Source organism: Vairimorpha necatrix, chromosome 2 (assembly GCF_036630325.1).
Source record: "Vairimorpha necatrix chromosome 2, complete sequence".
Taxonomy (NCBI): Eukaryota; Fungi; Microsporidia; family Nosematidae; genus Vairimorpha; species Vairimorpha necatrix.
This window is the reverse complement of record NC_088817.1, coordinates 44,687-60,788: the sequence shown is the minus strand read 5'-3', so window position 1 is coordinate 60,788 and position 16,102 is coordinate 44,687. Positions and strand designations below refer to the sequence as shown.

Sequence of the window (16,102 nt, the reverse complement as noted above, 5' to 3'; positions counted from 1 at the left end):
GTTTTACTATTATATATATATATATATATATATGTCAAGTTTAATATTATATATATGTCGAGTTTTTTTCTTTTAATGCTTTGTCTTGTTTGTTCTCCTCTTTTGTCTTACAATGACTGTCTCATTCTTTAAATATCTCCCATTATTTAATACTTCTTCTTCTTTTACTATCTCCTGCTTACTTATACTTATTCCTAATTTCTCATATATATATTTCTTGGCTTCTTTCACTGTACAATCTTCTATCTCATACTTCTGATTCCCTTGTTTGATACTACAGTCTACTTGTATGATAACTTTCTCTTGACTTATTTCTTCTATCTCATACTTCTGATTCCCTTGTTTAATACTACAGTCTACTTGTATGATAACTTTCTCTTGACTTATTTCTTTATCTTCTTGTTTATTATTCTGAATTTAGTAAATTTATCAAGTTGTCTCCTGTGCTTAAAGAAGTCATAAAATATGCCACTTTTTAAGTGGAGCAGGGCTCTCTGGTAATTTGTCCTTATTTCCTTGTAATTTGGAGTATTAATAATTTTATTATTAGTGAAGATATTTTCCAAAATATCTTCTTTATCATCATCCGAGAAAAGAACCGTGAACATTTAAGGGGATTATACTCAATTATAATTTATAGTATAATTTATACTACTATTATTATATACTATAAATATAATTTATATCTAATATAGTTACACTACTTTACACTACTATATAATTTATAATTCAATCTCGCCCCCTCACATTTGTTGTTTTATGATTAAAAGTCCTTTGCTTCATCTTAAAGATCAAATAGGTAGAAATGTCATCATCTACACTTTCAATAATAAAAAGATCTCTGGGATTCTAAGTGGAGTGGATGTTTATGTCAATGTGCACTTGAGAGAAGCGAGAGAAGAACAATATCTTGGAGATGTAATAATAAATGGTAGTAATGTCTTATTCTTTGATCTACACTAAAATAAATAATTTATTAATTAATTCTATTCTGTAAGTTATTTTTTATAATTAAGACATTGGAAATGTAAAACATCTCAAGATGACTAATAAAAAATGAATATTTATGCATAATAAATTAATATTCAATTTATATGCACAATGCATAAATATTCATTTTACATTAATTCATGCATAAATTAATTACAAATAATTAAATTTTACATAATTTTATATAATGAATTCATAACTTATTAATAAATAAAAGATCAAATTTATAAATTTATAGATTTGATTTTTTTCTCCTTTTTTTTATTTATAAATTTTTCTTTTTTTTAGGGGTCATCATGTCAGGAGAAATTAAACAACAACCCGCTAAATCTTCTGTCCTCTTTAAACTCGCTTTCTACGGGGCTCTGGTCTCATGCGCCTCTTGGCTCTCTTTAATGATCTACTACGGTAATTTCGTAAACATAAATCCAGAATTATACGCTAGAACATTCATGGTATGGAGAAATAAAGGAGGAGACGCTTCTATGTTTGAAGGAAGATACAAAGGATACAAAATCAACGACTACGAAGAAAATCCAAAATTTACTAATTTTATAAAATTCGCCCAAACTGAAGATGGTTACTTAATAGCAGGAAATTATCCTTTACACGCTCCAAGAGAACCAGAATATTTACATACTCTAATTGACCCTAAAGAAATAGTAAAAGAATTATGGAAAATCCAATTTAATATAAAAGCACTTTTAAATAATAAAAAAACTCAAGAAGAAAAAGATACTTGGAGAAAAGAAGCCATGAAAAGTATGAAAGATAAGAAATATGAATTAGAATTTAAACCAAAATGGTTTAAAGAAAATAAAAATATAACAAGTCAACAAATAAAAGAAGCTTTTATTATTGACAATAAACCATCTATCTGGTGGAAAGCTGCTCCTTGTTTTCTTGACATTTTGACTAAACTTAGTCAAAATGAAAAAGATTACAAATTTAAAAATGGAAAAGTATCTGAATCTTTATATAAAGATATCGAAATATTAATGAATCATCTGGGATATAAAGCAAGTGATTATAAAGAAGAAATTAATAATTTCTTCTTAAATATGGCTACTGTAAAAGCAAGTCCTTATGAAACATTTATTTATTCAAGATTATTTAATCTTTATACTTATTTGACAATAAATCATGAATTTAAATATCAGAAGAAAATTCAAAAAGAAGATGAAAAAAGAACAGACGAAATCCATTCTAAAGAAAAAGCAGAAATATTTTCACACATTTTTGCAAATGTGTATGAAAAACCATTTGATCATAATTTGAAAAATGAGAACTGGACTGAATATTTAACAAGAATATTTGGAGCGAGTCAGAAAATTGAAGGAATTAATAAAAATCAGAGTGAAAATATTGAGGAATCACTTAAAAAAGCGAGAAGTAATTTATCAACTCAAGTGAGTCAATAAAAAAAAATTATTTAAAAAGAAATATTTTAAAAAAATTTTACTACTGTATTATAAAAATTATTTAAAAAAAATTTACTACTACTGTATTACATAATTTGTGTAAAATTTTATACTACTGTAAAAATTTATAAAAAAATTTTACTACTGTAAAATATTGTACTATAAAATTTTTAATAGTGTAACATTTTAAATAATTTAAAATACGATTTTTTATACTGATACATTTTGTATTATAGAATTTAAAATACGATTTAAAAAGTTATACTTAATTCATAACAATAAAATGAACTATAATTTTATACAATATTTTTGAACTATAATTATATATTTTTGACTATATTTTCGAACAATAATTAACTTGTTTAATAATTATCAGTTTTGTTGTAAACTTTCCCTCGAGTCTCAACATACATCTTCGTCGTCTTGTCCATCCTAGGAGACTGCGTCGTCCTAGGCGTCAAACTCACTGGATCTCCTAAACTCAATTTCCCTTTTAATTCAACTTTCTTAGGTACGAAATTTATGTCATTTGTAACATCAAGTTCATTTCTTTGTTGAACTACACTCCTGAAATTCTTCACTAAAAGTGAAGGCTCTAAAGAAATCGCGTAATTTTTCATTCTTTCTAAATTCTCCAATTTACTAATACTCTTAATATAATGCGCATTTATATTCTGATACTGAGTATTCTCATATAAATCTATCTCATTCATTATCGCTTTATATTCATCCTCAATCTTCTGTCTAATATCTTTTATATTAATTTGGAAATCTGAGCAAGTATTCTTAAAATCTTCAATAGTAGAAACTAAATGTTCTAACACGGGATTCAACTGGTCATTGGACATTTTAACTTCATTCTTTAAAATATCGCATACTTCTAAATAACCTACTAAACCATGAGAACTATTGGGTAATTCAGAATGATTACCATTAATTTTACATTTAGTACAAATGGGAATCATACAAATCATACAGAAATACTCAACAAGTGTATCAGAATGAATACAACAATAAATAAATCTTCTTTTACCTCCTTGATTGAAATAATACCTGTCATGTCTCTTATGGAATTCATCGCAATGGACTTCTTCGTCGCATTGCTCGCAGAAATTCGCCCGCTCCGACGGGCAAAAAGAAATCGACTGTTTAGATCGGCATCTCTCGCAAACAATCACTCCTTTAGATTTGCGCTCTAATTCCTCGTCATATTCAAAAGTAATAGAATATAAAGGTAAAACTCTAGAACTATCTTTAATAATAAAACTGAAATCTCTTATATTAATATTATCATCATTTAATAATAAATCAAATTGATCAGACTTCTCATTAATAATAAAACTTGAATATTTATCTGGTGGGTTAAGAGTCCTGGAATATTCTTTGGTAACAAACAGAGACTCGCCGACAGCAACTTCACAATACTCAACTGTGTGTTTTATTCCATTAGACAATGGAACATTGAACAACGGGAAGATCTTACCGTCTTTAGTGTAGAGTTTCAAAGTTTTTAAATCGCCAAACTTTTTTCTAAAAGAAATGATTTCATTGGGAACAGACACATCTTTGACATCTTCGAGCTTAAGTAAAACACTGTCTAGAGTGTATTTAAGAGAATACTCAATGTCTTGCATTTTAAGGGGAGAAAAAAAAAAAACTTACTAACATTTAGAAAACTAAGTGTAATTTGTAAACAAACAAAAACTAAATATTATATAAAATATAACATTAAATAAGTAGAGTTAATTCATAAATTAAATGTAAAAAAATATTGTCTTTTAACGTTATATGTCAAATGTCAATCGGTACAATTAAGTTATATGTAAAGATAAAATTTCAGTGATCTAAGGCTGCAATGTTATTTTCTTAATTCATAAAAAAACATTATTTAATGAAAGATGTCAAATTGCAAATATAAAAATTTTTACTAAGAACATTTTTAATATACAAGTTTATAACATCTTATATTTAAATGTTTAGTTAATTTGACGCTATATAAAAAACATGTCATAATTGAATAATAGTACACCTTATGTATTATATTAGTATATGTCAAGTATAGGCCCAATATGACTAGGTATTATTCATATTGCTTATTGCATTTTTTTATTAAAAAAGGCAGGAGCAGCTTATTTTTACGGTATATGACGTCAATGAAAATTTCTTAGTATGACTATTAATACAATCACAAAAAAATAGTCTAAAATTCGTATATTATAGTATAGAAAAGATCTTAATTTGTAGTATAAAAAAGCAAAATTTTAAACTTATAATACAATCGACCACATTATGACATATATTAAGTAATTTGAAAACTTGATATTTTAACAAATCTAGAATTTTTTTAAAAGTAATTTTTATGTATTTCAAACATCTATAAAAGCATACTTATGTAAAAAATATAAATTTTAAATATGTAATTAATTTCTACACAATATAGTAATAAAAAACCACATTAGAAGGTATATAAATCAATAAATATAATAGAACATTTTTCTGTAGCGTTCTTTTTGATAACAAATATAAATATGTTAAAGAAGTGATTTATAAATCTTACAGAAAGTTAAGGATGTTATTCGTCACTTCCACTGTACCAATTAGTATACTCATACCGACATAATCTAAACATGGTGCAATTTAAATTGTTCTTTATACATTACATCATAAGGGCATCGTGTGATTGATGAAACTTTTTAGAGTATTATATTTGATTATAAATAGTAGACATATTAATCAACTATCAAAGAGAATTGGTAAATTTGTTTGTTTTATAATAATTGACCTAACAATACTGTTTTATTATATTCTACGTGGGAATTGTCATTATTTTTTTATATTATTAAAATTTATAAGTAAGATATTCAATTTTTTACTAAACAACATTGTCTGTTGTATAAATACCATTAATTGTCAATAATCAAAGTATAACGAACAATAATTTGTAATGCCTTTTAAAAATTCGACATACAAAATTATATTTAACAAGAATGTAAATAGTCACTTTTCCTAATTGATTATTGGCATCTATATGATTGTTTTTGATGCTAAAACTGTATAAATTTTAAAAATTGTCATAAAGCGTCCTTCTTTAAAAATCTCTATAATGTATTTTCTCTCAAAAGATTTTAAAGATTTAACGTATTGTGTAAAATTCAATTTAACTGCAAAATAGTAGACAATACAGTATGTTAATCTAATTTGGCATCTTTTAAGATGTTAGAAATGTAATCGACGTTAAACATTATATTAATTCGTGAATGTCTTGTATATAAGTCTATTAAAATATTATGTAGTATCAAATTTATTCCTAATATTACATAACAATTGCAAGTCGGGATGCATTTTTATTTAATTATCAAAATATTGTAGAGTATATTAAAACATAGAAATAAACTACAAGCCGAAAAAAAAAATCTCGTCTTTGCTGAGAATTATCGAACAATCTATTGTTTATTTTTTTCTATCGGACTTTGTAAATCTATGACTGGAACTTTGATACTTAACTTTATCCAGTATCGGAGTTTTTTACTTTGTGAAGTGTATTTAATTGTAAATTTCTGCGCTTTTTTTTACATTAGATAAAAACCAACGAGATTGAATTAACAAAAATATTTACCTAAGTAATCACACTTCATAATATGTATCTAAAAATTGCCGAAACATGAATATAAAATGATGATATTGTATGATCTAGCTAGTATTGGTCAAACATAATCTAAAATGATGTATAAATTTACTCAGAAACTTATAACTTATTTTTTACGCATTATTTTTTAGTTTTAATAGTAATTATATACATAATGAAGGTTTTTAGAAACTCGTTTGTATTTTAACATCACATAATGTCCTAGTGAATAATTAACTTTAATATTGGCAATCTATTTTTTGCCGTATTCATATTTAATTTATCACAAAAACACATTTGCATAAAACATTGATAGAAATTATAGACATTAAAAAATTAGATTTATAATTTATGCAAATTTGCATTTTGTTGTATGTTAAATGTACAACAGATTTTTTCGCATAATTTTTTTTAAACATCAATTTTTAATTATGCAATTATATAATTTTTTCTACAAATTTGTATTATTTTGTAAATTGTATATGTAGTTGTTTTATTATCGATTATTTAAATATATTAATTTGTAAAAGGATTTAAAGGATCATTATTTAAAAAAATACTTAAATTAAAATTTTTAATTAACTTTAATGCTCCAGCACATCGGCACATTCTTTAACATTTTTGTTGATTGTATTTTTTATATGTTCTAATCCATATAAAACTACTTCAAAATCTTGTAATATTTTGTATCTCTTGACTTGTTCCACAAAATTTTTCCAATTTTTTGCAGTATCAATGTTTTTATAAACCTTTAAATTCGAATCAAATTCCATATCTTTACATATGTTATAAATTTTTTCAATTTTTATTTTATGTAAAGAAATCAGTTTAATTGCTTTTTCATACATTTTCAAATGCTTAACATCATAAAGATGAATCGATTTATCAAAATGTTTATATAATTTAACGCTAATAGCTGCAACTTTAGAATTATCCTTTATAAAATCTTCATCTAATAAAGCATTTAATTCTCTGACGTTAATGTCTAAGATCTTAGATTTTTTCGACCATCTTTTGAATTCAAAATTTTTGAACCTTAGGATATCTTTTTTAGCTGTATTAAAAATCTCAAGACTATTATTCCATATGGTTATAGCATGAAAAGAAAGAATTAAATTATTTTTGATATTTGCATCTTCTCCTCTTGTAAGGTCATAGTTATTCTGGATAATTGTTTTGCTTTGCATATTTTCTAGTTCTGAACATCTTAAGCAGCTAATTAATAAAAAGTACATGGGTAAATCAAAATATTTTTTTTTTTAAATGCTTAACAAAAATTCTATAAAAGTAGTTTTTTAATAAAAGAGCTTAAAAACTAAATTATGAACTTTAAAAAGTAACATTTTAGAATTATTTATTAAGTTCTTTGGCATTTTAATTAAGATATATCATCTTTACAATATGTTAAATATTTTGGCTTTTTACAACATATGTATATCTTTTTTAAGTAGCCAGAATCTTGATTTTTTAAAGAATAAAAACATTATTCTAATAATTAAAAGACACGTCAATCTTTAGCAGAAATTCACAAAATTTTGACGTGAACAGATCAATATACTATTTGTTTATTGAATAATGAAAGTTGTAAGTAAAAAATTTCTTTATTTTTACAATTTTAATGTAATATAACTGTAAAATTAGTTAAATTGATTTCAATTATAATTGTTTTTAGTTGTTCGGTGCAATCGGTTTTAGAAATATTGTGATATAATAAATGATATTAAAACAAATTTTTAATTTTAATCAAAAAAAAATCATTTTTCTCAAAGATTATATTTAATCATTTAAGTGATCAAAATTCAATTGTAACTTCTTGATATTTTTCAATTCTATTTAAGGCATTTTATCAGTTTTATGGTACAATCGAATTCTCTGAGTTCTCCTATAAGGACACTGCAAAGCACATAATTCAAATTACAAACATGCAAATAAATTTGAAAAATAAAAGCAATAGTATTTTATAGAGGTAAAAATGATTTTTAAATTTGACTTTGTTTAAAAGTCGTATTTATAAGAAAGGAAATGTATTATGTTGTACATAAAATACATATAAAACAAAAACTCGAATATCTTATAGAGAAGAAGACCGGCCCCAGCCTGCTCCGCAATATAACTATTTACTGTAAGTCATAAAATGGGCATTCTTTGTGTCTTCCAGTTTAAAATCTCTTAGTTACATACGTTTTGTGTATTTTTATACACTTTTGATGACTTATTTGAGACATTTAAATTTCGACAAGCTCTTATAAATCAGTGTCGTTGTGTACTTTATATTCATGTATTTGTGACGTTTATCTGTCATAAGTCAACACCCTTCTTGATCTTTCAATGTGCCTGTCATCATTAACTATTTTTTAGCCCGACAAGTCTTGGGTGCGTAGTTGTCAAGGCATGTTTAAAAAAAAAGATAAATTTAATTATATAGATAGAAATACTAACCTATAATTTTATGTCTTTCTTGAATAATATGAGTACTAATTTATATATAAACTTTTTTTCGAAATTTTTGTACTCAAAACCGACGAAAGTAATATGTTATAACGATAAAAAACTATAAAGTACAAAAAAGTTATTAAGTGTGTTAGATAAATCAATTCAACTCACAATTATAAATTTTATAAATACGTGTTCAGATTTTAGATCGTAGAATTTAATACATCCGCACCAATCCAAAACATCTATTTCGGCCAAAATATACTAATTTATTGTATAAATTTGAAAAAAAAAACTTCTGTAAGATTTAAATCGTATGAAACAAAATTTAATTTACATCTAAAAAAATGCATAACAGAGATGTATCAAATAATTAAAAACATAAAAAAGTACTGGTTGAACGGGTTATAAGATCTACCTCAAAGTCAAATTTAGAGACTTTTAAAAGAAAATTTTTATAAAGTAGAAGAGATCTACCTATAGATAAGGTTCATCCCATAGCCAAATGGTATAAAATTTAATATTAAAAAAACCCTTTGATATAATGCCTCTTAATTTCCCAGTAATCTGCAACTCGAAAGAAGTCATACTTATGTTGTCATGGTTTTCACGCAATTTATGTAATCCTTCTTTTTTTCTTTTAGCGCGTAAGATTTTTTTTCATGGGGGCAAAGTTCCAAAAAATTTAAAAAAATTTCAAATATTTTATAATAAAAAAATCCAACCATAGAAGAGATATATGGTCTTTTCTATGAGTAGATTCTATAACCCGGAACCCCTGGCAACAGCATAAATACTAGAATTATAGTTTTCAAAATTTATACTTTGGGGCAACACAAAAAAATTTAGGAGATGTCTAAATGAAAAATCGAAGATATAAAAGGATTATCAAAATTAAAAATTATATATAAATTGCTTTATACCAAAATGTGGTTGGTCTGATGATAGTTCCATCATTTTTATATAAATTCTATATCACTGGAAAAATCATTGGAAGCGTATTGCGGCGAATTCGAGATGTTTTATAATAAAGCATATGAGCTTTTTGCGTTTATTTTATTTAAGGCCATTAGCACTCATATAATGTCTCTATATTAAGTTTAATCAGTACACAAGTATTTTTGTGAATTCTACGTCTCAATATATAATAGCCGATGTATTAGAAACTGCATTTTAATTATTTTTAAACTGGTACTTTTGAATTTTTAATATTCAAATAAATATATCTTGAATGTTAAATCTGTAAAATTAAATTTTTTTTTTGGGTTTAAAAACTTATATAAACAAAATTTTTTTAACCTTGTTTAAAGACAGTAATATAAGCGCATTCTCAATAAAGACTCCAAGAAAGATACAAAAGATATAAAAAATTTAATGTAAGTTATAATGAAAATAAAATAAACATAAATATATGCCTTGATGGAAAAAAATTTATAAAAGAAAAGTACATCTCATTTATATTTTTATCGTTTAAAAAAATATAATTTTAATGCTGAACATAAATAAAACAATATTAAAAATAAATAAAAATAAAGTAAAATATAAACATATTTTTACCCCAAAGTTGTTGGAAATCATATGATTATAATTGAGAAAAAAAAATATTGGATATTTTATATAAGATAAATTAATTTAAAATTGAAACCCAAATTGTTTACCAAATACTAATATTAACGCACTAAAAATCAATTTTTATTCTTTGACAATTTGCAGCTGTATTTATTTTTGAAGGAAATATTACTCATGCTACAACTACATATTAAATATACAAAATAAAGCGTAATATATACGATGAAGACATACCATATAATCATGCACCTTTTTAGATATTAATTATCAAGATAAACTCTTGATGATGAAGCAGATGATTAGTTTTACAAAAATATGAAAAGTAAATAAAAAAATCTCTTTAAAATCATACATCGGTATATGTACAATTTTAGTAATAAAAGGAATTATATGTTAGTATGATATTTAAAATTTTTTAAAAAAACACTATTATATTTTGATCTTTATATATTGTATTTTAGCATGATTTGATTTATGATTTTGAAGTATGCATAAATCACATATATTCAATATTTACAATGTATTATATATAATTTTGATGAAACTATGACCATGTGTGAGTTAAAAGATAAACTATGATATTTTTTTAATTAAAATACTTCCAAAAATTTTTATAATTAGGTTTAATTATTTTTTATATTTAAAAGATTAATCATTTTTTTCGACTAAGTTGGTGTAAAACTATTTATTTATATGAAAAATTAAAGTTCCTATACAACGATACATATAAATTAGATAGGTTAAATGGGATTATACGATAATAAAGAGCTATGGAAAAAAGAAAAACTGCATGTTTTTTTCGGTAAATATTATTCATAAAAGTGCATAATGGATTATATTTAAAGGCTCAATTCGCTTAAGTCTCGCTACCAATATAATTACAGAATCTTTTTTTGTTTTAAGCACTGTCCGATTAAAAACAATACAAACATCTACGCCATCAAAATGGTCTTTCTAAGATCTAATTTGATCATAATATGGAAATACAATATTAAATTCTTTTTATAACGTATTTTTATAAAATATATATAAAAATAAGCCTAAGTTTGTATAAATATCATTTTATATTCTAGTTTTTTGGTTTTTACAATATATTAAGTTATTTAAAAATTTGTTTCAAAATTTTTTGTTGTTTATTTACCTATTATTCCTTGGTATACATTAATTTGATCTCTTTAGTACTAAATTGAATTTAGTAGGCAAACAGAGAATCAAAATTTAACATTTATGCTTTAGGCATTCTAAGTCTAATAAAACATAAATTTTATGAGATATCCAAACTCCGCCCAAAGCAAAATATTAATATTTTTTAAATTTTTTTTTCAGAAAAAATATCGCAATTTTTAATGTAATTTGCTTATATAATGATTTATAAAGACATAATCCCAAAACACATTGCGATGTATAAATAGAATAGGAGTTGATTAAATTTGTGGAAAAAGAAAATATCAAAAAAATTAAGATTTATGATGCGGGATTAACAAACGCCAACAATCAGAATCCCGCAATGTAAGCGATTCCTCTGTAATTAACGTGAAGACTGATATGAGTGTCGGCTAACTATTAATACAAACATAGGCATTTGAACAGTTAGTTTTTTATTGGCATTTAACATTTTTTAAAATAGGCCGTCATGGGTCTATTCCAAATATTTTCTCTTTACTTTTCAACACTTAAATCATTAAGGGTATACATCAAAATTGTATAGTTATTTGATTTTCCCTATAGTCTACTTCAGATCATCCCTGTTGTCTTATCACAAATCAATATATTAATTATTTATTTTCCAATTATGCTATTTGTTAATACTTAGATTTTTTTTGACTCCTTTACACTATCATCTTCGACTTTGGAAAAACAGGGCAAAAATAAAAATTTTTATTTGATATTGATAAGGCAGTTATACAATATGTTCCATATAATTTGCAAAAAAAATATTTTAAAACTAATCTTTCATAGTTTAAAATGACTAATAAAATAAATATGTGGTAGAAATAACCATATATATATATGTATATAGACATTAAGTATGTTTTGGACACTTTGACTGCTACAAATCATTATACAGATACAGACATAAGCAAAATTTTATTTAGAATAAGCTAATAAATTACGTTTAAAATAGTAAAAAATTGATGAAAATTTCTACAATGTTATAGCCTCTATATTTTTAAAATCATAACAGCAATCACATTATTATATATAACCATCAAACAAGTTGAAAAGAGTTACGATTGTTATTTTTTAAATATACCGTTCTGTTTGATATTATAATAAACGTGGCTTGTTGTAATTGTTTTATTTGTATTAAATAAAATACATATGAATATCCTACTTTTACTAATTGACACTTTTTCCTAAGAAATATACATGAATTTGTACAAACCAAAATGTAACTTATAATAATTTGGAAATGAATTCTTTAATATCTCGACATATAAAATTATGTATAATAAAAATTCATACAATCATAATTCTTTACTTAGCATTATGATCCTGAAATATTGCTATATGTTTAAAACAGTTTAAATTATGAGACCTTTATATTTTAACCTTTAAATCTATACTATATATAAATTTTTCTACATGTTTTAAAGTTTTTGAATTTTAATTTGTAAAATACAAATTTACAATACGACTGCAAAATAGTAGACATTACCTACGTCTTCTTAAAAGACATTTTAGCATTAAGATAAAAGGTATATTAATTGAATATTGACTATTATATAGTAAAATAAATAAACGACGTCAATTATTGAATTAATTTGCCAGAGTTCGCATCTGCGTCTATTGAATATTAAGTAGCAACATATTTTGATCTAAAATCACAAAATACATAAAATAATTAGCCGGAATGTTTTTTTGTAATTGTTCAAAATTGTTTACGACATATAAAAATATAAGGCTAAATTAAAAGCCAGAAACAAAATTTGGTTGAATATTATCATAATTACAACCTTTTTGGCCTATGTATTGTTCATTAGTTTATACGAGACTCTTGTGCATCTATAACTAACCATCTGATCTCTTACAGTGGTTATTATTGTATTCTTACAATGTATAACGCTTTTTAACAAGTGAATTCTGCGCATTTGTTATGCATCAGATGAGTAATAATAAAATTGAATGAAAATTTTTTTTTGCAAGAAGTACTATTTGAAAAACAAAAGAATTTCAAATAGTTTAAATATAAAAAAATCATGATATATATTCTCTATCTAGTACAAGCCCAAACACGATCTTGGATGATATATATTGTCTAATTAGAAAGTTATAATAAATTGTTGACAATATATTTTTTGTTTAAGTTTCAATTCAATTCAAATGAAGCAAACGTTTTTAGAAACTTGTTTGAATGTAAATATTAGTGATGAGTAAATAATTCACTGAACATTGTCGATGTATTTTTTTCCCTGTAAAAGTATTTATAATTTATACGAAAACACATTTGCACAACAACGATATTTAAACTATTGTTAAACAATTACTTTTATTTAAATTAACTTTATAAATGATAAAAAAATCGATTTTGTTGCATGTTAAATGTACAAGAAAATTTTTGGCTAATTTTTTAATGAAAACTTCTAAAAAATTATGCAACTATATAATTTTTTTTTAAAACTTATATTATTATGTAAATTGTATATGCAGTATTTAAAAAAGATTTGTAATCTCAACCTCGGATTACTAATAATTTGTTAAGAGTAAATAATTTAAGAATATGTTTTAACTGAATTTTTTATTCAATTTCGATGCTCCAACACATTTAACTGTTCTTTATAATTTCTGTTAATTTTATTTTTAATATGTTCTAAGCCATTTATAACTACTTTAAAATTTTGTAATATATTGTAGTTTATTACTTGTTTCACGAAATGTTTCCAATTATCTGCGATATTATTATTTTCAAACACTGCTAAGTTTGAATCAAATTCCATATTTTCACATATAGAATAGATTTTTTCAATTTTTATTTTATGCAGAGAGATCAATGTCATAGCTTCTTCATATATTTCTAAATGTCTAATTTTGTTATAATTAAATGTTTTAACAAAATGTTTAAACAATTTGTTACAAATTACCTGTACTTGTGTATTTAATTCTATGAAATTTTTATCTAATAAGTCATTTAAATCTTTGATGCCATTATTTAGTTTTTTGGCTTTTTTCGATACTTTTTTATATTCAAATTTTTTATATTTGAGAACATTTTCATTTTTTGAATTAGGTAATTTAAAGCTATTATTCCATAAATGAATCGCTTTAAGAGATTGAATTAATTTACTTGCATAAACATCACCATTTTTACTAGTAAAATCAAAACTTTGCTTCATAATCAGATTATCTTGCGTTTCATTTATAACAGAGCATCTATAGAAGCTAATTAATAAAAAGTACATGGGTAAAAAAAAATAATTTTTTTTAATAAAAAATTTAACGGAGAATTAAAAAGCAATTTTTGATTTTTTTTAACACATAAAAATTAAATTAAAGATCTATAATCACAAAAACGAATAAAAAAATGTATTAAATATATTCAATCATAATTTTCTGGTGGTTGAACCAACATGAATTCAGCTATTTACAATATAAAACTTGATATTCTGTGTATATGTGACATAATTTCTACTTTAATTGTTAAAGACAATTGTAAGTTAAGGGTTAAATTTATTAAATCTATATTCTCAACATCCCCGCGCTAAATTCAGAATTAGCGATGAAATTATCTTTACTACTTCCTACGCCTACTACTGGGCTCTCAAAATAAAAGTGCATTTTTATGTTAACTGACCATGGGCTGCGCCTTACTCTACCGCGTCTTACAATCCTTTCTAGTATTGGTCTTCGAGGTACTTTCTTTCCCTGTTTTAATACATGTAGTCTATGGGCATGTGATTATTCTTTACACATGTCTTCCCAACAATGGAATCGAATTTTTTCCGTCTATCTCATTCTTCGACTATAACACAGTTTCTTTTTGATTTTCTTATCTTTTTAAATCTCTCTGGATTTTGAACACTATTGGTTCAACTATCTTGCCACGATAGCTTTAATGTGAATAGTGGGATTACCACTGCACTCAATCTCGACAACTCTTATGCCGAATCAAAAAAAAACCAATACTGTTTCTCCATAGCTCTTTATAGCTACTTTACGTCTTCACCTATCCGGGTCCCTCGACTGATGCAAGCCATCACCTTCTCTTCTGTTAGACAACCAACCATCCCCATTCTAACCTAGACTGCATTTTTTTTTACGTCTCATGCTTCGACGGAACTTACGACCTCTTCTTTTGTTTTTGTTTGGGTTCAATAATTTTATTCTCCACCATGTTAAAGACAATTGTAAGTTAAGGGTTAAATTTATTAAATCTATATTCTCAACATTAATAATCAAAAAACTTCGATTTTTTAAGTAAGCAACAAAAAGGTTAATTAAATATAAGGAAGAATACAAAAACATCAAACAGGCATAAGTTGTAAATTTTTGACTGGTCTAACTTTAAACAACTTTACATTTTTGATCATAATATTATTTGAAAATAAGCTAAATTGATTAGGATTATGTTTTGTTTATAATAATCGTTGTCTTTCTAGTCATAAATGCATAATATCAATAACATAAATCTAAAATCCTTGTTATTAAATTATGTCTTTATTCAGTGAGAGTTCTTTTTTTGTTAGACTCTTAATTATAATATGTCTAATCGTTCTTCATATAATTTGTTTATTAAACGGAACTCATTAAATTAGTTAAAAGAATATGATCGAGCTTTACGAGGCCCACTAAATAAATAAAAATTATTTAATAATAAATTTCAAATATTGGCCATATATATGAAAAAAGCAAATAGTATTCTGTAAGATTAAAACTTTAGATTATTCATAATTTTTATTTCATATTTGACACGTTATAAGTAAATATAAGATTTTTTAACATGGGTTATATTAATATAAACATGCTAAGTAGGGCTTAAGATTTCAAATCAATTGAATAGAAAAAAAATACATCACTCTTTATTTCAGGATTCTTGACAGAGTAATAAAAGAACAAAATTTATATA

General features: G+C 24.3%; 6 protein-coding genes across 6 annotated transcripts; 2 read left to right on the top strand and 4 right to left on the bottom strand.

Annotated features, from left to right (window-relative positions):
• Positions 1–72: 72 nt before the first annotated feature.
• On the bottom strand, positions 73–608 carry VNE69_02008 (ubiquitin-like superfamily protein; the record flags this gene model as incomplete). The annotated part of the gene is made up of 2 exons (XM_065472554.1): positions 73–398; positions 473–608. 2 exons carry the CDS (start codon positions 606–608, stop codon positions 73–75), a joined length of 462 nt encoding a protein of 153 aa, XP_065328626.1.
• Positions 609–759: 151 nt separating this feature from the next.
• Positions 760–963, top strand: VNE69_02007 (putative SM-like small nuclear ribonucleoprotein; the record flags this gene model as incomplete). The annotated part of the gene is made up of 1 exon (XM_065472553.1): positions 760–963. One exon carries the CDS (start codon positions 760–762, stop codon positions 961–963), a length of 204 nt encoding a protein of 67 aa, XP_065328625.1.
• A 323-nt stretch (positions 964–1,286) lies between these two features.
• On the top strand, positions 1,287–2,411 carry VNE69_02006 (spore wall protein 9 (SWP9); the record flags this gene model as incomplete). The annotated part of the gene is made up of 1 exon (XM_065472552.1): positions 1,287–2,411. The coding sequence occupies one exon, from the start codon at positions 1,287–1,289 to the stop codon at positions 2,409–2,411; it is 1,125 nt and encodes a 374-aa protein (XP_065328624.1).
• A 362-nt stretch (positions 2,412–2,773) lies between these two features.
• Positions 2,774–4,045, bottom strand: VNE69_02005 (putative zinc finger protein; the record flags this gene model as incomplete). Its single annotated transcript, XM_065472551.1, has 1 exon — positions 2,774–4,045. The coding sequence occupies one exon, from the start codon at positions 4,043–4,045 to the stop codon at positions 2,774–2,776; it is 1,272 nt and encodes a 423-aa protein (XP_065328623.1).
• A 2,575-nt stretch (positions 4,046–6,620) lies between these two features.
• On the bottom strand, positions 6,621–7,271 carry VNE69_02004 (putative SP-containing protein; the record flags this gene model as incomplete). The annotated part of the gene is made up of 1 exon (XM_065472550.1): positions 6,621–7,271. One exon carries the CDS (start codon positions 7,269–7,271, stop codon positions 6,621–6,623), a length of 651 nt encoding a protein of 216 aa, XP_065328622.1.
• A 6,510-nt stretch (positions 7,272–13,781) lies between these two features.
• Positions 13,782–14,438, bottom strand: VNE69_02003 (putative SP-containing protein; the record flags this gene model as incomplete). Its single annotated transcript, XM_065472549.1, has 1 exon — positions 13,782–14,438. One exon carries the CDS (start codon positions 14,436–14,438, stop codon positions 13,782–13,784), a length of 657 nt encoding a protein of 218 aa, XP_065328621.1.
• Between the last annotated feature and the right edge of the window lie 1,664 nt (positions 14,439–16,102).